This window comes from Arachis hypogaea, chromosome 12, assembly GCF_003086295.3.
Source record: "Arachis hypogaea cultivar Tifrunner chromosome 12, arahy.Tifrunner.gnm2.J5K5, whole genome shotgun sequence".
NCBI lineage: Eukaryota > Viridiplantae > Streptophyta > Magnoliopsida > Fabales > Fabaceae > Arachis > Arachis hypogaea.
The window spans coordinates 63,212,729-63,229,292 of record NC_092047.1 but is presented as its reverse complement, the minus strand read 5'-3'; the positions used below and the strand labels follow the sequence as shown (position 1 = coordinate 63,229,292).

The 16,564-nt window shown below is 35.5% G+C and overlaps 1 protein-coding gene across 3 annotated transcripts; it reads right to left on the bottom strand.

Annotated features, from left to right (window-relative positions):
* Positions 1–9,180: 9,180 nt before the first annotated feature.
* On the bottom strand, positions 9,181–15,815 carry LOC112727449 (protein FAR-RED IMPAIRED RESPONSE 1). 3 transcript variants are annotated; one of them, XM_072209293.1, is made up of 6 exons: positions 15,542–15,815; positions 14,775–14,870; positions 11,552–11,632; positions 10,355–11,079; positions 9,798–10,201; positions 9,181–9,709 (listed from the first exon to the last, which is right to left on the bottom strand). In XM_072209293.1, exons 4-6 carry the CDS (start codon positions 10,504–10,506, stop codon positions 9,318–9,320), a joined length of 948 nt encoding a protein of 315 aa, XP_072065394.1. In that variant the 5' UTR covers positions 10,507–11,079; positions 11,552–11,632; positions 14,775–14,870; positions 15,542–15,815; the 3' UTR covers positions 9,181–9,317. The 3 variants fall into 3 exon arrangements, with proteins under 3 accessions (XP_072065394.1, XP_072065393.1, XP_072065395.1); XM_072209292.1 differs by lacking the exon at positions 15,542–15,815 and adding an exon at positions 15,001–15,136; XM_072209294.1 differs by lacking the exon at positions 15,542–15,815 and having other exon boundaries at positions 14,775–14,907.
* Between the last annotated feature and the right edge of the window lie 749 nt (positions 15,816–16,564).

The window sequence follows — 16,564 nt, the reverse complement described above, 5'->3', positions numbered from 1 at the left end:
CACCATGTGCATGCACAAAATATAACCGGAATAAAATTCTAAACTCGTAGTGCAAACACAAAAAAAGCTTAATCCAATAAAGGAAGTCCTTATCCTTTTTGTTCTAATTAAGTATTCTATATACCCATTCTTCTATATACGCATTCTTCTTAGTGGTGATGACTAAATAAACTTGGATAAAATTCGAATAAGGTAAATTCTGTATAATACTTATTAGTTAATTCTTTCTCTTTTGTTTTTATTCTACTTTTAGGTTTTCTTATTTTGTTTCTTTCATTTTGTTTTCTTCTCTGTATTTTTTTTCTTCGCTTGCATTACATATTCTATTTTTTATTTTTTTATTTTATCTTCCTCTTTTCTAAAAATTTAAAATTTGAATACTTATTCCTCTAGTAATTAATTTTAATGGAGAATATCTTTATGAAAAGATTGAATAAATAATTTAAAAAACAAACAGCGGAGGTGTCTAAGTATATGTGGTTACATTTGAAAAAATTTGAAATATTTGAATCTTGTGAAAACGAAAGAAGAAATACTCAAAAATAGAAATTTAAAAAAGTATTATAAGTATTTGACCATCAGTTCCTTGAAGCAGTTTGAAAAAAGAAGCCTGGAAAGATCAAAGAAATCAAAAGTTCTAAGGCTTTAAACACCAATTATTAGGACCCAGTTATGTGCCTATGATATTTCTGTTTTAAGGATAGACTTGGGCTAGTAAATCTGAGTGGTGCTTTATCACCCAATAACTTAGGCCAACTAGACCGAAATTATCTATTGAAAGCCTGCTTAAAAATTTGCCTTAAAACAAAATATTAAGAAGTCCAAAGAGGATCTATGTATCGATGTTTGGGACAAAACCCTAGTTATGTGCTTGTGGTGTGACTGAGTTAAGGAGAGACTTGGATAATTATATCTGAGGGATTCTTTATCACCTGTTAACTTAGGCCAACTAGCTCAGGATTATCGATTAAAAGTCCATTACGAGTTGCCTTGTGACAAAGCACTAAGAGTCAAAAGCACGTAAAAGATCTTTCTCATAATCCCAATAAGAAGTAAACTGCATAAAAGTAATATAAATTTAAAAGAATTCTCATAATATAATTCGAATTTTAGTTTTGAAAATTCCTAAAACCTAAGTATGCAAGATTCATGAAGGATAAGAGAAGTCAAATGTAACTACAAGGATTATCATAAATTCCACTTTTTGTTTTCAATCTTAAAAGATTTTTAATTCTTTTTTATTAAATTAAACTCCGTTAATCTTTTTTTTTTTTTGCTTGAGGACAAGCAAAATTTTAAGTTTAGTGTTGTGATAACATATCATCTTGAGCGATTTTTAAAGTATTTTTTCATTTTTTTTAGATTTTAATTAAATTTCTTATGTTTTCTAATAAAATTTAATAAATAATCAAATATTTAGAGTTATGTTAGTGATTTTATATTTACAGGAGTTTTCGGCTCAAAAACAAGTAAGAAAGAAAGCTTTTCCAAAAAGAAAATACAAAGACAACAAAATCGTAACCTAAGGAATCAAAAGCGTGCCCTAAAGGCACCCATGAAGCCACGCCTGGCGGACAAAGGAGCACGCCTAGCGGAAGACCCTCATGTACGGCGGCCTGTCCCTGCGCCCGGCGGACCCCTCCAAGCCTCCAAGCACGCCCGGCGGCCAATGCTTCACTTTCGGCGAAGTGATGATGTTGGAAGTGAATTTTGGGCTCTTTTGCCCAACTTCCTCTAATACAAGCCCAACTTTAAGCTAATTACAACTCTCAAAAAATAATAATTAAGGCCCAAGCTTAATTATCCACATGAATAGAAGTCTTAGTCACATCCAAAACATTGAAGACTCTAGAAGATTAGTTATTAATTTTTCTAGAAACATAAGAGATTCAGTTATTAGATTTGATTTGAATTATTGTTCTGAATTTTGAATTTACCAGTCAGAAATTAGTTAGCTTATCTTTTATTCGAAAGATAAGTTTATGATAATTATCTCATCTTCTTCTCCGAGAGATAAGATTAGTTTAGTTTGAATTTGAATTCTAGAATTAGGATATAAATAAAGTGAACAAGGTTCACAAGAGAAGACATTCGAGGGGATGATCTTCGGATCCCTCACGTGTCTTTTCTCCCTCTTTTGTTTTGTTTTGTTTTCTTTTACTTTTTCATGGGTAAGTAATGTTGTGTCAAAGGGTTATGAGCTCTGTTTATATTTTCTATGGATTATTAATCTACGTTTATTTTATTTTAAAGTTTTGTATTTATCTATTTCATGATTGAGTTATTCGTTCTTCTTTCCGATTAGTAATATCGAAAGGTATGCTAATCTCTTTTGAATTCTTTTATTATAATTGAAAAATTTAATAATTGAATTAAAGCTTGAAACTCTTTCACATGACTCTTTGAATTCGACTAGGAATAATGGTTCAATTAGTATGTGACACATACATAATTTTCAATCACTCTAATTTTGAATAAGTGACATATAATTCGGATTAGAACAACTTTTGAAATTGTGTTTTCTTTTAAGATTTAACTGGACAAGACTAGTTTAAATACGTAACATAATTCTGTGTTTAAATCTTATTTGAATCTAAAATCAATTTTTGTGCTTAATCTCTTGATTAATTAATTGAAGACTAATTAATGCTTGAGAAACTGGGGAGTCAAGAAATTGGAAATCAGTTACTAAAGATTTTTCGTGAAAGATCTTTGCAAACTTCAAGATAAGTAAATAAGGTTTGATTTCTCTAAAAGCATAAACATCTCCGAAGCCCTTGACTATTACCATCACTATCTTCTCTCAAATTAACATTCAAACTCTCTATCTTCTCTCTAATCTGATAATTGCTTGTTCAATCCTCTAATCCTTGTGAGAACGATATCCACTTACCATAGTATTACTTGAACAATTCAGTACACTTGTCAACATTCATGAGTTTTAATTTTCGCTCATCAGTCATGCTAAGACACATTTTAGAGATACCATAAAAGATTTATAGTTCCAATTATTTGAATATATATAAAATTTAAACAATTTTTATTATTATATTTTTAAAGTATATTTTTAGAAATATTTTAAATTAATCACTATATATATATATATATATATAAACATATGTCGTTACATTTATAAACATATCTTATTTTTTGAGGAATATAAAATTTTTAATAAATATGTTTAAACTTCAAAATATTGAAAAAATAGTCATCTTTAAAGTTTTTTACTAAGTAAAGAGTTTTGCACTCTTTAACAAAATATTTGACATTAATGACTAAAATTTAAAGCATGTAGAATTTAGAATTTAAGATTTAGGGTTCAAAATTTTAGTTTTGTGGCTTAAGATTTAGATGTTCAAATAGTATTCCATTTTTTATTTTTTTTGGAGCGCATTAACATTTGCCAAAAAATAATATTAAAATTTAAGCTATAATAGGCTGCAAACAATATTTAAGCTAATTAACTACCTTACAGACTAGGCTTATTAGGAGTAAAGCTTGTCTTATCCTGTTTTCACCCCTAATCTTAACGGGCCTGCTACACATACAAGTTTACAAGCATCCAAGTTGGCCCAGCCCAAATCGAAGACACGCGCATAAAGAAACATAACATGGCGCGTCAAAATCACGCGCTCAACACAAATGGTTACGTATGGCAGACTCTTCCACTTCTCAAAACGCTTCGAAAACAAGGAAACGCTCCCATTTTCGAGCAAAAATCAAAGTTCAAAATATACAAATCGTTGTTCGAAACCTCCATCAAAACAACATCAAAATCTCCGTGAAGAATCTGAAGAGAAAACAAAGTAACAACACTCAATGTAAGTTCCTTAAGATTACTGTATATTTTACTTTTCTTCTACGTCGTTCTTCTAGGGTTTACTATTATTGTTGCTTCTTTGTTACACTGTTCTAAGTTCTACGTCGTTCTTCCAAGTTCTACGTTGTTCTTCTAAGTTCTACGTCGTTCTACGTTCTTGTAATAAGTTCTCCTGCTATTGTTGTTGATTTTTGGGGGTTTATTCCGTAGATTGGGGGGTGAATACTGCTTGAACTTGTAATGTGGCTTGATATTGAAGCATGTTTGACTGATATCTGACTGATATATATAAATGTATCTGAATAATATCAATGGGTGTATCTCACTGTTATCAATGGGTGTATCTGATTCTTACATATAGGTGTATCTTACTGTTATCAATGGGTGTATCTGACTCATATATGCATGTATCTTACTAATATCTCAATTAATTTGATATTGAAGCATGTTTGAGTGATACCTGACTGATATATATGGATTTATCTGAATCATATCTATGGGTGTATCTCACTGTTATCAATGAGTGTATCTGAATCATAACTATGGGTGTATCTTACTGTTATTAATGGGTGTATCTGACTCATATATATGGGTGTATATTACTGATGTCTTTGGGTGTATTTTTCGTTTCAGACAAAATGGCAGCAAGAAACCAAACAAAGGACCTTAAGTGTGCCACACATCTCCTGAGTGATAAGTTCAGAAACATGACTGAGGAGAAGAAGGCAATTGTCAGGGATCTCGGATTTGGAGGGTTGATGCACATCCCACCACTAAGGGTGGATCACCAACTCTTAAGGGAACTGGCAAACAACTTCAAACTTGGGGAGAACAAACTGAAGACAGGATATGGTTCTTTCCAAATAACACCAAAGATAATAGGTGATGCGCTTGGCATCAATGCAACAGGTAACTAGCTCAAAATTATAGTTGTATATTAAGTTCATGCTTGGGTGTATTTAAGGTTGATGCTTGGGTGTGTTTGAACCGATTTTGATACTTTGTTGTTTTCCTTTTTGTAGGAAATCTGTTTCCTGAGAAAGTTGACTATAAGCAACTTTCTGACGATGACAAAATAATTTATAGAAGATTCCAGGGTAAGACCCTCAAAAGTCTTACCGATGAAATGATGGAAATCGGCGTTGGCAGTGAAGAGGAACGCCTAATGTTCAAGAGGATATTCATTCTCTACATACAGATGGCGTTCCTTTTACCAACGACGATAAACAAAATATCGCCCGTGCACCTGGCCCCAATTTTTAAGATGGACGGCATATCGGAGAGAAACTGGGGGGGACATGTTTTGACCTTTATAATCAAGGGCATCACAGACTACCAGGAGAAGAAGAAGAAGGTAATTGATGGCTGCCTCTTTGCCCTGATGATAATATACTTTCATCTTTCAGAAAACAAAGGCAAGAAGAGGGCTGAAAGACCACCAAAGCCTTGGATTGCGAACTGGACTAAGGAGCAATTGGTGGAAAAAATGACTGCAGAAAGAGAGGAAATTTTGGTAAGTAAACATAATATGTTGGTTGTATTTTATTTACCTGAATGCTGCTAGCTAAAATATCTCATGTTTCAGGGGATTGTGAAGATGGTGGAGACAAGAGCAAGAGAAAAAATGAAAAAAAAAGAAAAAAAAAAGAAAAAAAACAAGAAATAAAAAAAACAAAAAAAAGGAAGGCGAGTCCAACATCGTCTTTGGAGACAGAAACAGCTACTGACAGTGACACTTCTACCTCTGAGTCTGAGACTCAACAAGACTCAGAGGATTCAGCAAGAAAACACCCCAGCAAAAAGGGGAAAAAGTAAGTACCATACTTGGGTGTAATTTCTTTTTCGAGTTGGGTGTATTTTGTTGATCACATTGGGTGTATTTTTAGTATGTTCTAAATAATCATTGTTTGCCTTCCAGAATGGACTCCAGAAAAAGAAAGCAGAGGCAAGAGGAGTTAGATTCTGATTCAGAATCTGAATCTGAACCAAGTGATGAGTAATGTCCTGAAATTATTACTCCTTTCTTTTGGCTTCATTATAAAGATTTCGTGTATTAACTGAAGTGTCTATTATTAACTTATAGGAGCGAAGAATCATCACCTGCAGAGAAGGAGAAGAAAAAGAAAAAAACAAAAACAACACCAGAAAAGTAAGCACTTCTTTGCATAATATTCTGTGATAAAATTAATTTTTTATTTCTGATTGGTACTCTTTTTTTTTCCACCCAGAACACAACCAAAAAAGAAAAAAGTTGTTGTGGAGGATTCACCTCCTAAAGAAGATCAATACTTTGACGGGTACAGTACCTCGTAAGCTATATTACCGTCTATCATCGTAATTATTTTTGTTAACGTCTTCTTTTATGAATGTAGTGAGACATATGAAATATCAAGTGACGAACTAGATGAATGGCTAGGGCAAAATGTTGATAAATCTGCTGCAGAGGGGTATGTCTTGCTGGGCTGTCTATTTCATATTTTGGTGTGTTTTGTATGCTAATAATTGTTTCTTGTTTTGCAGGGAGAACCAACCTGACCTGCGATCGACAGAAGGTCGCTATGTGTCGTCTGAAACGTAAGAAGCTTTATTATTTAATAAAATCTTGTTATCATGATTTGGGTGTATTTTGTGGAACCATTTGGGTGTATTTTGTGGATCAAGTTGGGTGTATGTTGTTTAATAAGTTGGGATATTAAGTTTGTTGTGTTGGGTGTATATTGTCCATTCGGTTGGTTGTATCTTGTGCATTCATTTGGGTATATTTTATACCTGTATCTTATTTTGTCTGAATAACATCAAATCTGTTTTAGAATACCGGCTGTGAACTTGGGAAGTGATGCTCCTTCCTCTCAAGGACACACAGAACAGAGTAGTGTAAACCAGCCATCACAGAGCATGTAATTTTTTCTTTCAAATAACCGTTACTTTTGTTCTTCTATTACCCTTCTACTTCTAATTCTGTATATATTTTTTTTAGAAAAAAAAGCCCTTTATTATTTTATTCAAGAAAAAAAAGGCAGGAAAAAAAAGCAAAAACTGCAAGTATGTAAGTTCTCAAAAAAACAAAGCCTGTCTTCTTTTTGAATTGTTCGGGTGTATTTCTTGAATTTCTTTGGGTGTATTTTAGGTTAAGTCCGTCTGATTCGAATATGATGGTTGTGAGGGAACAGACACCGTCGGAAGCGCTTGCAATGTGAGTTTTCCAATAATATTTCAACCTTATAACCTTATTATTTTCAAAGGCGTTGTTAACCTTTCATTTTTCTTCTTGTTTAGAGTCCCGATTCAGGTTTTTGTGCCGGCATCCCAAACAACCACTGAGACAAATTTTGAACCAACCCCTATGCTACAGATTGAAGGGACTACAGAAACGTAAGAAATAGTACTGAGTGTATATTTGTTTAGAGTTTGGGTGTATATTAGCTAACAGTTTGGGTGTATATTGTTCCTGATTAGTTTTTTTTACGCCGTGATTAATTTTTTGTAACTGTGCAGCACTCCTGAAACCCCCAAACAACTTCAAGAGACCACACCCACGGTTCCCCCAGCTCCAACTAAAATGTAAGTTCATCAGACTAAAATCAATCTTTGCTTATCATCCGTATATTCTTATTCTTATTCTTATTCTTATACATGATGACGCAGTCATCCAGACACAGAAGACGCTGCTGCCCTATTGATGATGGCACGGACAGCGTCCTATGTTCCTAAAACAGATCCAGGGGTGCCATCATTCAGCCTTGGATTGACTGATTCAAGCCAGGAGGGGGCGTCAACGCAGGAGACAGAAAGGGAAAAATCTCCAGAAGCTGCGAATTTGATAGAACAATTGGACAGTTTGGTCCAAAGAATAGCAAGCAGTGCGGCGAAGGGAAAAACACAAGTCCACAAATTCAGAGGGAGACTGGGGGAGAAAGTTCTGCAAAGTTTGAAACTCCTGGGGGAATGAATCAAATTCCAGATGATATGAAACAAAAGTGCTACATCTGGGGGACGAGACTGAAGGAAGATGCAGATGGCAATACTAACGAGTATGAGGAAATGTGCACTCTGATTGGCCAAGGAGAATACATTTTGATGAGAATGCACCTTGCCTCCCTCCAGGCAAAAAGTGATATAGAATCTCAGGTAATATTAGAATAACATTAATCTTTTTATACCAAAGTCAATTACAATGCTTATTAATGTAAAATTGATTTTGGCATATATTTCTAGATTGTATCTGCCATCTGCCTCATCCTCAACAACAAAAATGAAAAGAGGTTTAAAGAACAAATATACTGTCTCCCCCCGATATTGTGGTAAGTGTTACTTCTCCGAACTTTGGGTGTATTTTCTGTATTGATTTGAGTGTCTTTATTACGTTCCATTGGGTGTAAGTTTAGTATTTTATTTCTTGTTTCGCAATTCTTGCAGTGCATGGCACTTTCGGATCACCCAAACGGGGAATTCGTATCACCGAAAATGAAAAAGGAATTCAGGGTGGAAGCCTACCCGAGTTTCATTCCCTTCATAGATAGAAAAAAAATTGACTTCGCACCCATATGTAAGTTTTCGTTTGCTAAATTTGTTAGTATGCTTATTTACTTATTTGCAAAATAAAATAACACACTGTTCACGTGTGGCAATCCTTCAGATTTTTGCCCCTGTCTGCTACTCGGGGCATTGGTGGTTATGGCTGATAAATACAAGAAAGCGAAAATGTCAAATACTTGACCCGCTACACAAAAAAGCTCCCACCGATGAGAGAAAGGCCATTAATAAATTCACTGTAAGTTGCCTCTGTCTTCTTTACTTTAATAGATAGGTCTATTTCTTTAGTTCTGATGGGTGTATATTGTCCATTCAGTTGGGTGTATCTTGTCCATTCATTCGGGTGTATTACTGATTTGTTTTCGTATTTAAGGGATACGTATTTTCAAGATTGATAACATATGCCGGCGGGGAACCTCTTCAAAAAGGGGAGAGGGAGAAGGAAATTAAATCACCATATGTTAAAATATCTGGCCAAAAAACAAGGTATAAATTTGTGACTCTGAACATTAAACTTTTGTAAATGAGATTTGTAATTTATTTTCTTCGTTTTCAGCTATGACTGCGCTGTGTACGTTATGAAGTGGATGGAGTTAATTGAGCCGTAAAACATCAAAAAGGGGAAGTATCAATGGGATAATTGGCCACAGGTAACTGTCTTTAGAACCATATAACTCTGTATTACTTTACTGAATTAATATTGCTGTTTAAACAGAATATACTTTTTAATTGTAGGAGGAGGTGGACCACTATAGAGTGGAGTACGCTTCCCGGATACTATTCAGTGAGATGAATACACAGAGAGATCGGGCAATTAGAGAGAGTAGTGCTATAAGGCTGTCGAAGCCATCCTCTATATTATTAAGTCCGTTTTGTCAGATTAATTCTGCTGATATAGAAACTGGGTAATCCAACTGCTTGGTAGTTTGTAAATTGAACAAATGATGTAAATATTTGCCATTTATCAACAACTTCTATTCCATGTATATTTTTTCCCATAGCCTAGAGCGGAATTCTTTAATCTCGTGATGCAATTCGCCTTTCCTCTGAATTGCGCTTGGACTTCCCTAAACTTTGCGTGAGTGTACGCATCTTGAAACTGAGCTTCAATGCAGGATTTGGTTGCACACGGTATGAGCGTATGAAAATCTGCAGCATCTAATTCTCTCTCTGCTTGCTCCCTGCTTCCGAGGCAATTATCGTATTGTTTGACGAACTGAATAAGCGAGCTGTTCCGGGTGATATACTTGTTAAAAAATGAATGCATGCTCTCGCTCCTTTGTGTGCTTCTCATCCCTGCCCAGAAGTGGTGATCCAGATAGATAGGAACCCATATGTGACGGTCTTCGTACAGATCTGCATAATACACCCAAACACAGGCTGTAAATACACCCGAGGGAACATGCAATATACACCTCTGCTGTAGATTTTAAAAAGACATTACCTGAAAGCCACTTGTTGTCCGCAAGACCAAAATTCAGCAGAAAATCATTCCAATTCCTATCGAATGAGTCTTTGCTGTGAGAGTTCCAAACAACTTGGCTCATTTCTTGTTCGATATCGGCATGTCCCTTGTACCTGTTTAATTTGCTTGGAATCTTCTTCATGATGTGCCAAATACACCAGCGGTGAACTGTTGTTGGCATACAGGCCTCTAAAGCCCTTTTCATGGATGCGCACTGATCGGTGAGAAACCTTTTCGGAGCGTTTCCTCCCATGCAACGAAGCCAGCTTTGAAATAACCATTTGAATGATTCAATTTCTTCGTTCTTCATCAAAGAGCATCCGAGAAATGTTGACTGACCGTGGTGATTCACCCCGACAAAAGAACCACAGACCAAATTATACCTGAAACAAATTATCATGGTCCAGAATGCAAAATCATTAGTTACACCTTAACAAATGCTTCGCATACACCCAATGAAACAGCCAATATACACCTCTGATGCGGATTAGTAAAAATAAATTAATTTAGCATCATAAACAGGGGCAGTTTGTTACCTGTTTGTATTGTAGGTGGTGTCGAATGAAATGACGTCTCCAAAATACTCAAAGGCGGCTCTGCTTCTTGCATCGGCCCAAAAAGCCAGCTTAATCGATTGATCCTCTTCGAGTTGGAGCTCAAAAAAGAAATTCGGATTCTTCTCTTTCATTCTTAACAAATATTTCCTGAATTCCTTTGCATCTTCTTGTTCGGAAACATTCCACACTTCCCTGGTAATGTAATTCCTCACGTCCTTTTCGATAAAATTTAACTCGCGGTGACCCCCGGCAGCAGCAACAAATGATTGGTAGGTTTTGCTTGGTCTGATACCGGCCTCCTCGTTGTTCTATATCGTACGACGAATGGACATGCTTAGTTCCCTGTGCTATTTGAGCATCTCTGCTTTGCTTGGACAGCAGGGGTGTGAATGATCCAGCACAACCTTTGAAATGATCCAAGCACCGACATCCTTCAATGTGTGTATATAAATTCTTGCAGGACAGTTTAGACCGGCTGTCGGATTGGTCTTCTCGGTCGGAGATATTTTAGATTTCCATTTTCCCTCTCTGCTACATGTAATCAGTTGGTTCTTAATCTCGTTTCCCTTCCTATTTGTGCACCGAACTCTTGTAGAGAAACCTGCAGCCTTGGCGTAGTTCCTGTAAAATTTTCCAGCATCTTCAAGGGTGGTAAAGGTCATTCCGACCTTTGAAACAAACTCGTCATCAACAACCGAGAGAGGCTGCAAAATACACCGTGTCAGAACTGTGAATACACCCATAGATATGATTCAAATACACCCAATCATGTCTAATACGATACACCCGAACTGCAACAACTCAACTACAGAATGACTTTTAAAGCCATAAACTGTAAATACACAGGCTGCAGAATACACCATCTCAAAAACTAAAAACACACCCAATCATGTCTAATATAATACACCTAAACAACAACAAGTCAATTAAAATAACAAAAAAAACCAGTAAAGTGTAGATACACCCACACTTCTAGCTAAAATACACCCAAACAAGAATTGATCTACACCCGAGCGTCTACTACAAATTCCAGGTAATTAATCACAACTAATACATTGAATCGACAGATTCAGGTAAACGTGTTACTTTCACAGTCAATGTTCAGCAATTTTTCAACTACACAATGCTATACAAATTACTAAAAGAAAATTCATACTAATCCTATGTAAATCAAACCTCAGGAACTTCATTAGATTCTGACTCATAATCCACTTCGCCTGCATTCAGCTGAGAATCTGAGGTTGAATGATCCATTATCTTCAAAACGAGATCAAACTTTGATTTCAGAAAACAACAAATCAAAAATAGAAAACGAAGGTCGAGTTGCAGAGAGAGAAAAAGGTAACCTAAACGAAGAAGATGCTAGTGAGAAAAGGAGAGGAAAAGAACGATGGAGAAGAAGGAGGGAAGACGCGCGAGAAGAAGAACAACGAAATCTCAAAATAACGAAAACGAAAAAGGAAAGAAATATTTTAAATCTGGTAGTTAGATATACGCGCGATGTTATATAGCGCGTGTAATCAACGTACCTGAAGCAGCGCATATTTTGATTTTATTGTTTAATGAACTTGTAAAACATACAGGACTTGTATGCAGAGCTTTTCCGTAATCTTAATCACACAAATAAGAAAAGATCATTTAAAGTGAAAAGATAAGAGTAATTAGATACTCGTCGTCTTATTTTATCAATCTCCTTAATGTAGAGGAGCTTGATCCATACAAAAATTGTTGAATTGTGTTTGCCTGGAAAAATTAAATTCATAGTAATAATTGTGTGAGAAAATGATAGAAACTAGATGAATGAATTGGAGAATGTATATGTATGTATGCTTGTGGATCGAACATAATGAGATGCAAAAATTTCCTCTTCGAGTGAGGATGAAACTCCTAGAGAGATCTAACTGAATTCTTCTCCAATCCTATATTGACGTGATTCTCTCCTTATTTCCATTTGCATTCCCCTCTAACTTACTTAGGATACTTTAGTTCTCTAGCTCTAGTTCCCTGCATCCTCCTCTGTTTCTTAATATAATCCTTCAACCAAGTTGGAGCTCGTCTCATTCTCTTTGGCTCAATTTCATCTCTTTCAATTGGTTCTAGCCAATCTTTCTCCTTCTCATTCTTTCTTAGCCCATCCTCAATATTATGATTTTGGTTTGGAGTTACAATTGAGCTATATCAACTATCCCTTCCTCCATAGAGACCTTTCCCTCAAGTTCCATCTCAGAAAATAGAGTTGTAAATTCAAACATATCAACCTAGATGGCCTCTTCTCGCGAAACCCCTTTGCAACCGACCATAGCATCAACTCGCATTCCATCTGAGGTTGTCATGGTTTTCTTTTCTAATACCGCCATAGGATAAGGGCAAATATGGAGCAACTAGCGCATCTACTAGTGGAGGACCCTTTTACTCTTCAAAACCGAGATATGGAAGATCAAGTGCAGGACACACATCGACGGTAGTGCGAATTGATAAGCCACATGATCCACTGACTCCTGGATCTTGAACCTGCCATAAAACCATTTGCTTAGTTTGTTATGGCTGCTCATGATTAGAGAAAGTTGGCGTAACGATTTGATTTAGAGCAAAACCTAATCATTCGTAGCAAACTCATTGGGTCATCAAAGATGATTTGCTTACTGCCGTATCTTCACTTGAACTTGTTAGAGGAGAAACCTCAGTTCGCGATGTATCACCTTTCTAGCTCTTTGAAAATCATTGACTTCCTAAACCTCCGACACTTGTGGTAGATAATTTGACAATGCTCTCATTAGAAATCCATAGAGAGTTTCATGAGGCGACATTTTCTAACGCCTAATGGTGGGTGCCATTATAACAAAATTCTGCCCACAACAAGTAGGCGCTCCAAATCTTGGGGTAAGAATGAGTGGAAACCCTAAGGTACTGATCTAGAGACCTATCGATGACTTTTGTTTTGCCATCTGATTGGGATGAGAGGTCGTGTTGTAAAAGAAACTGGTACCAGTACCACTGAAACTTAGAAGACTTTTCCAGAACCTACTCAAAAAGGGGTACCACTCAAATTTAGGAGATTTTTTGTGAACCTTGCTAAAACGATCAACAACCACCGATATGTGATGAACCAGACTAATTTGGGATGCTACACAATGAAGTCCATTGTGATATCCATCCAAGGATTCGCCAAAATTACAATGAAGTCCATTGTGATATCCATCCAAGGATTCGCCAAAATTACAATGGATGCCTAATAAGGATGACCATAAGTGGATATGGCAACAAAAGTCATAACTTACCATCCAAAATAAACACAAACAACTACATCATCCTAGTAATAGTAAAATAGCAACTTATATTAAGTAGGCCCTAGTCTTCACTTCTTCTTTAGAGGATTGAAAGCAGCTGGTGCATTAGAGTTACTTGGTGCCTTGAAGCCTGAGGGTGGATTGAAGCCTGGGTCCTAGAGTTAGGATAAACTAGAAAAGCCTTGCTGTTGTGAAAGGGCTCGTGGATGCTAATGTCTTTGAAGAAATTCCATTATTGTTACTTGGTTTAGGACGTATTGGCTTGGATGCTTTTGCAGTTACTGGTGTAACATGTAAAAAGCTTAAATCAGGCAAGTATGGCCTCACAATGGGTTGTTTTGATCTCCATGGTCTTGCTATTAGTGTGATCCCTAGTTGTATGTCGTTGTAAGTTATGGAGTTGGGTTAAGGATTAACATTGGCCTCTTGAATAGGCCACAGAAATGACAAATTCAATTTCTGACCGAATAAATCATTACAAGACATTATAAGAAAATCAATTCCAATTCTTAAACCCAGAAGCACTGACATTGAGAAAAACAATTCCAATACCTCAATTGGTGGTATAGATTGAGAATGTGGAATCTCATCTTCTCTGAGCTTGTTTGGGTGAGCTTCTAAGAAAAGATCTTTTTTTGAGTTATCTTTTTTTAAAAGATCTTATGGAAAAGTAAAAGTAATTTTATATTTGGGAATCTCATACAAAAAATCTTTTTATCTATCAATTATGTTTGGGTATAACGATATAAAAGTACTTTTTTATTTTTATTAGATGAAAAACATCTTTTTTTTAAGAGAAAAAGATCTTTTAAAAAAAGATATAAATTACAGCTTCTCAAAAAAGATCTTTTTTTTTTCTAGTGCTTTTACTTTTACTACTAGAAATTTGCCAAACACGTTAAAAAATAAAAAATATCTTTTTTTATTAAAAAAAGATCTTTTTTTTTATCAAAATAATGACGCCCAAAGTTGTGGCGACTTTGTAATTTCTATTTTTGATTATTTCTTCTTCTGCTTCTTAGCTTTAGCTTATATGCACAACTAAGTTTAAAATTTAGACTTAATATGTTCGTAATGTTTCAAATGCAATATTATACACAAGTAGCACTTACAACATGATCAATTGCTTCACTCTTTATTGGTTCACCATTTGTCACATTTGGATTAACTCCATTCGGCCCTGGAGCATTGCTAGTGGGAGGCACATCCTGATGTTGTAAACAGATAAAATAGAGACAATTAAACTCTAATTGACTTTTTTTGCAGACTAGATCCCTAAAGATATTGATAGAGTACTCTTAAACCCACAAACATTATAAACTTAGGTCTACATAGTACTTGCTACTCAGCTTGTTGGACTTGTTGCTGCTGCCTTGATGGATTGTCAGTAGCCTCAGTTGTTCTTTGCTTCTTTCGCTTTTGTTGCCAAACCCTTAAGCATTTCCACTTAGTCTTTGTAAATGACCAAGTCTCTATCCAACTTAGAAAACATGTTAACCTTGCCATTCATGTAGTTGAGAACACCATTTTTATTTCTTTTAAACCAACCTCCATGATAAAACACAAGCACAATTTCATAAGACATTTGTAGTAAGCTAACAGTAAATTAAACTAAACTTCAACAACTCAAAACCAATTTTTAATTACCTCACTCAACATTAATCAGAAATCGCTAATTGATTTTCATTACTTGATAACTTTAATTAACCATAAAACAGAAAATATTTGTCGCCTTAGCTACTAGACAAGCCACTAATTCCACTAACTTTGAGTTGCGTGCAAGGTGTTACAAAGTAGGACCATCTAGCAGAATCACACTCACAGGACCACAACAAAACCAAACATAAAAAAATGCTAGAAAACCAAGCAAAGAGCCTACCTCGTAATCCTCGAACAGGACGTCATGCTATGTCATGATGACGTCAGATCTTCGCCGTCACTGCATCGTCACATCGTTGTTCGTCTTCCATCACGGTGTCTCTTACTGGAGAATTTCTGGTGTGAAATAGGATTTTTCTTAAGATTCTTCTGTAATTGTTAGTGTTAATAAGGGAAATGAATGGGAAGAGATTGCTTATATGATGTTGCTGTTGTGTAATGCAACGTTTTGGCCTCATCAGAACGCCAATGTTTTGCTTACGGTATAAGGAGCCGATCTGTCCAAATGGATTGTCCAATAACATGTAGCAACATAACCTTACATGTAGTCTTTACCTCTTATTAACGGAAATTTTGACAGAAAAGCCATGATATCTAACGAAAGTGATGGATAGAGGTCGCAATGACATTATACCTTTTTTTAGGGGGTGGAAAAGGGTTTTGCGAAATCGTCAGGGGCTAGGGTGAGGTTCTACTCGATTAGAAAACTAACCTAGCAAAGGTGAATAACTTAAATATTTACTTGCATGATATTTACTTTTTGGCCCTCTTTATTACCAAAGATTTGCACCTATTTCTTTTGACTTTTTCTTGCTCCGCTATGCTTTCCCCCGTTGATTGCATTTACAATTCATAGCTATATATATATATATTCTTGCTTTGATTTGCTTTTATAAAATGGGTTTGAAAATTGAACGTTCTTATTAATATATCCCAAATCATTGATATCTTTCTAATAAAGACTACAATACATTCCCATGTGATTTTAAAGTTCTATTAAAGCTTTGACGACTGCAATTATATTGAATTTGAGGATGTGATTTAGAACATCAATAAGTGAATGAAACAATTTGCAAGATGTACAACTGATAGTGGTAATAAGTTCAACCAGCTATTATATATGGCACGAGTCAGTACCCATGTTGGTAACAAAGATCATGAAGATAGAGCACGAGACCGAGTGCGTGAATTGATCACTGTTTCTGAGCACATTACTAATTTGAGCATAACTGGAAAACCCAGA

Excerpts from the sequence above, each read along its gene's own strand:
- LOC112727449 (XM_072209293.1), bottom strand. The coding sequence starts at position 10,506 with ATGAAAGAGAAGAATCCGAATTTCTTTTTTGAGCTCCAACTCGAAGAG. Across the intron at positions 10,202-10,354 it reads ACCACCTACAATACAAACAG|GTATAATTTGGTCTGTGGTT; the intron begins GTAACAAACTGC and ends AATTTGTTTCAG. Across the intron at positions 9,710-9,797 it reads GGACAACAAGTGGCTTTCAG|ATCTGTACGAAGACCGTCAC; the intron begins GTAATGTCTTTT and ends TGTATTATGCAG.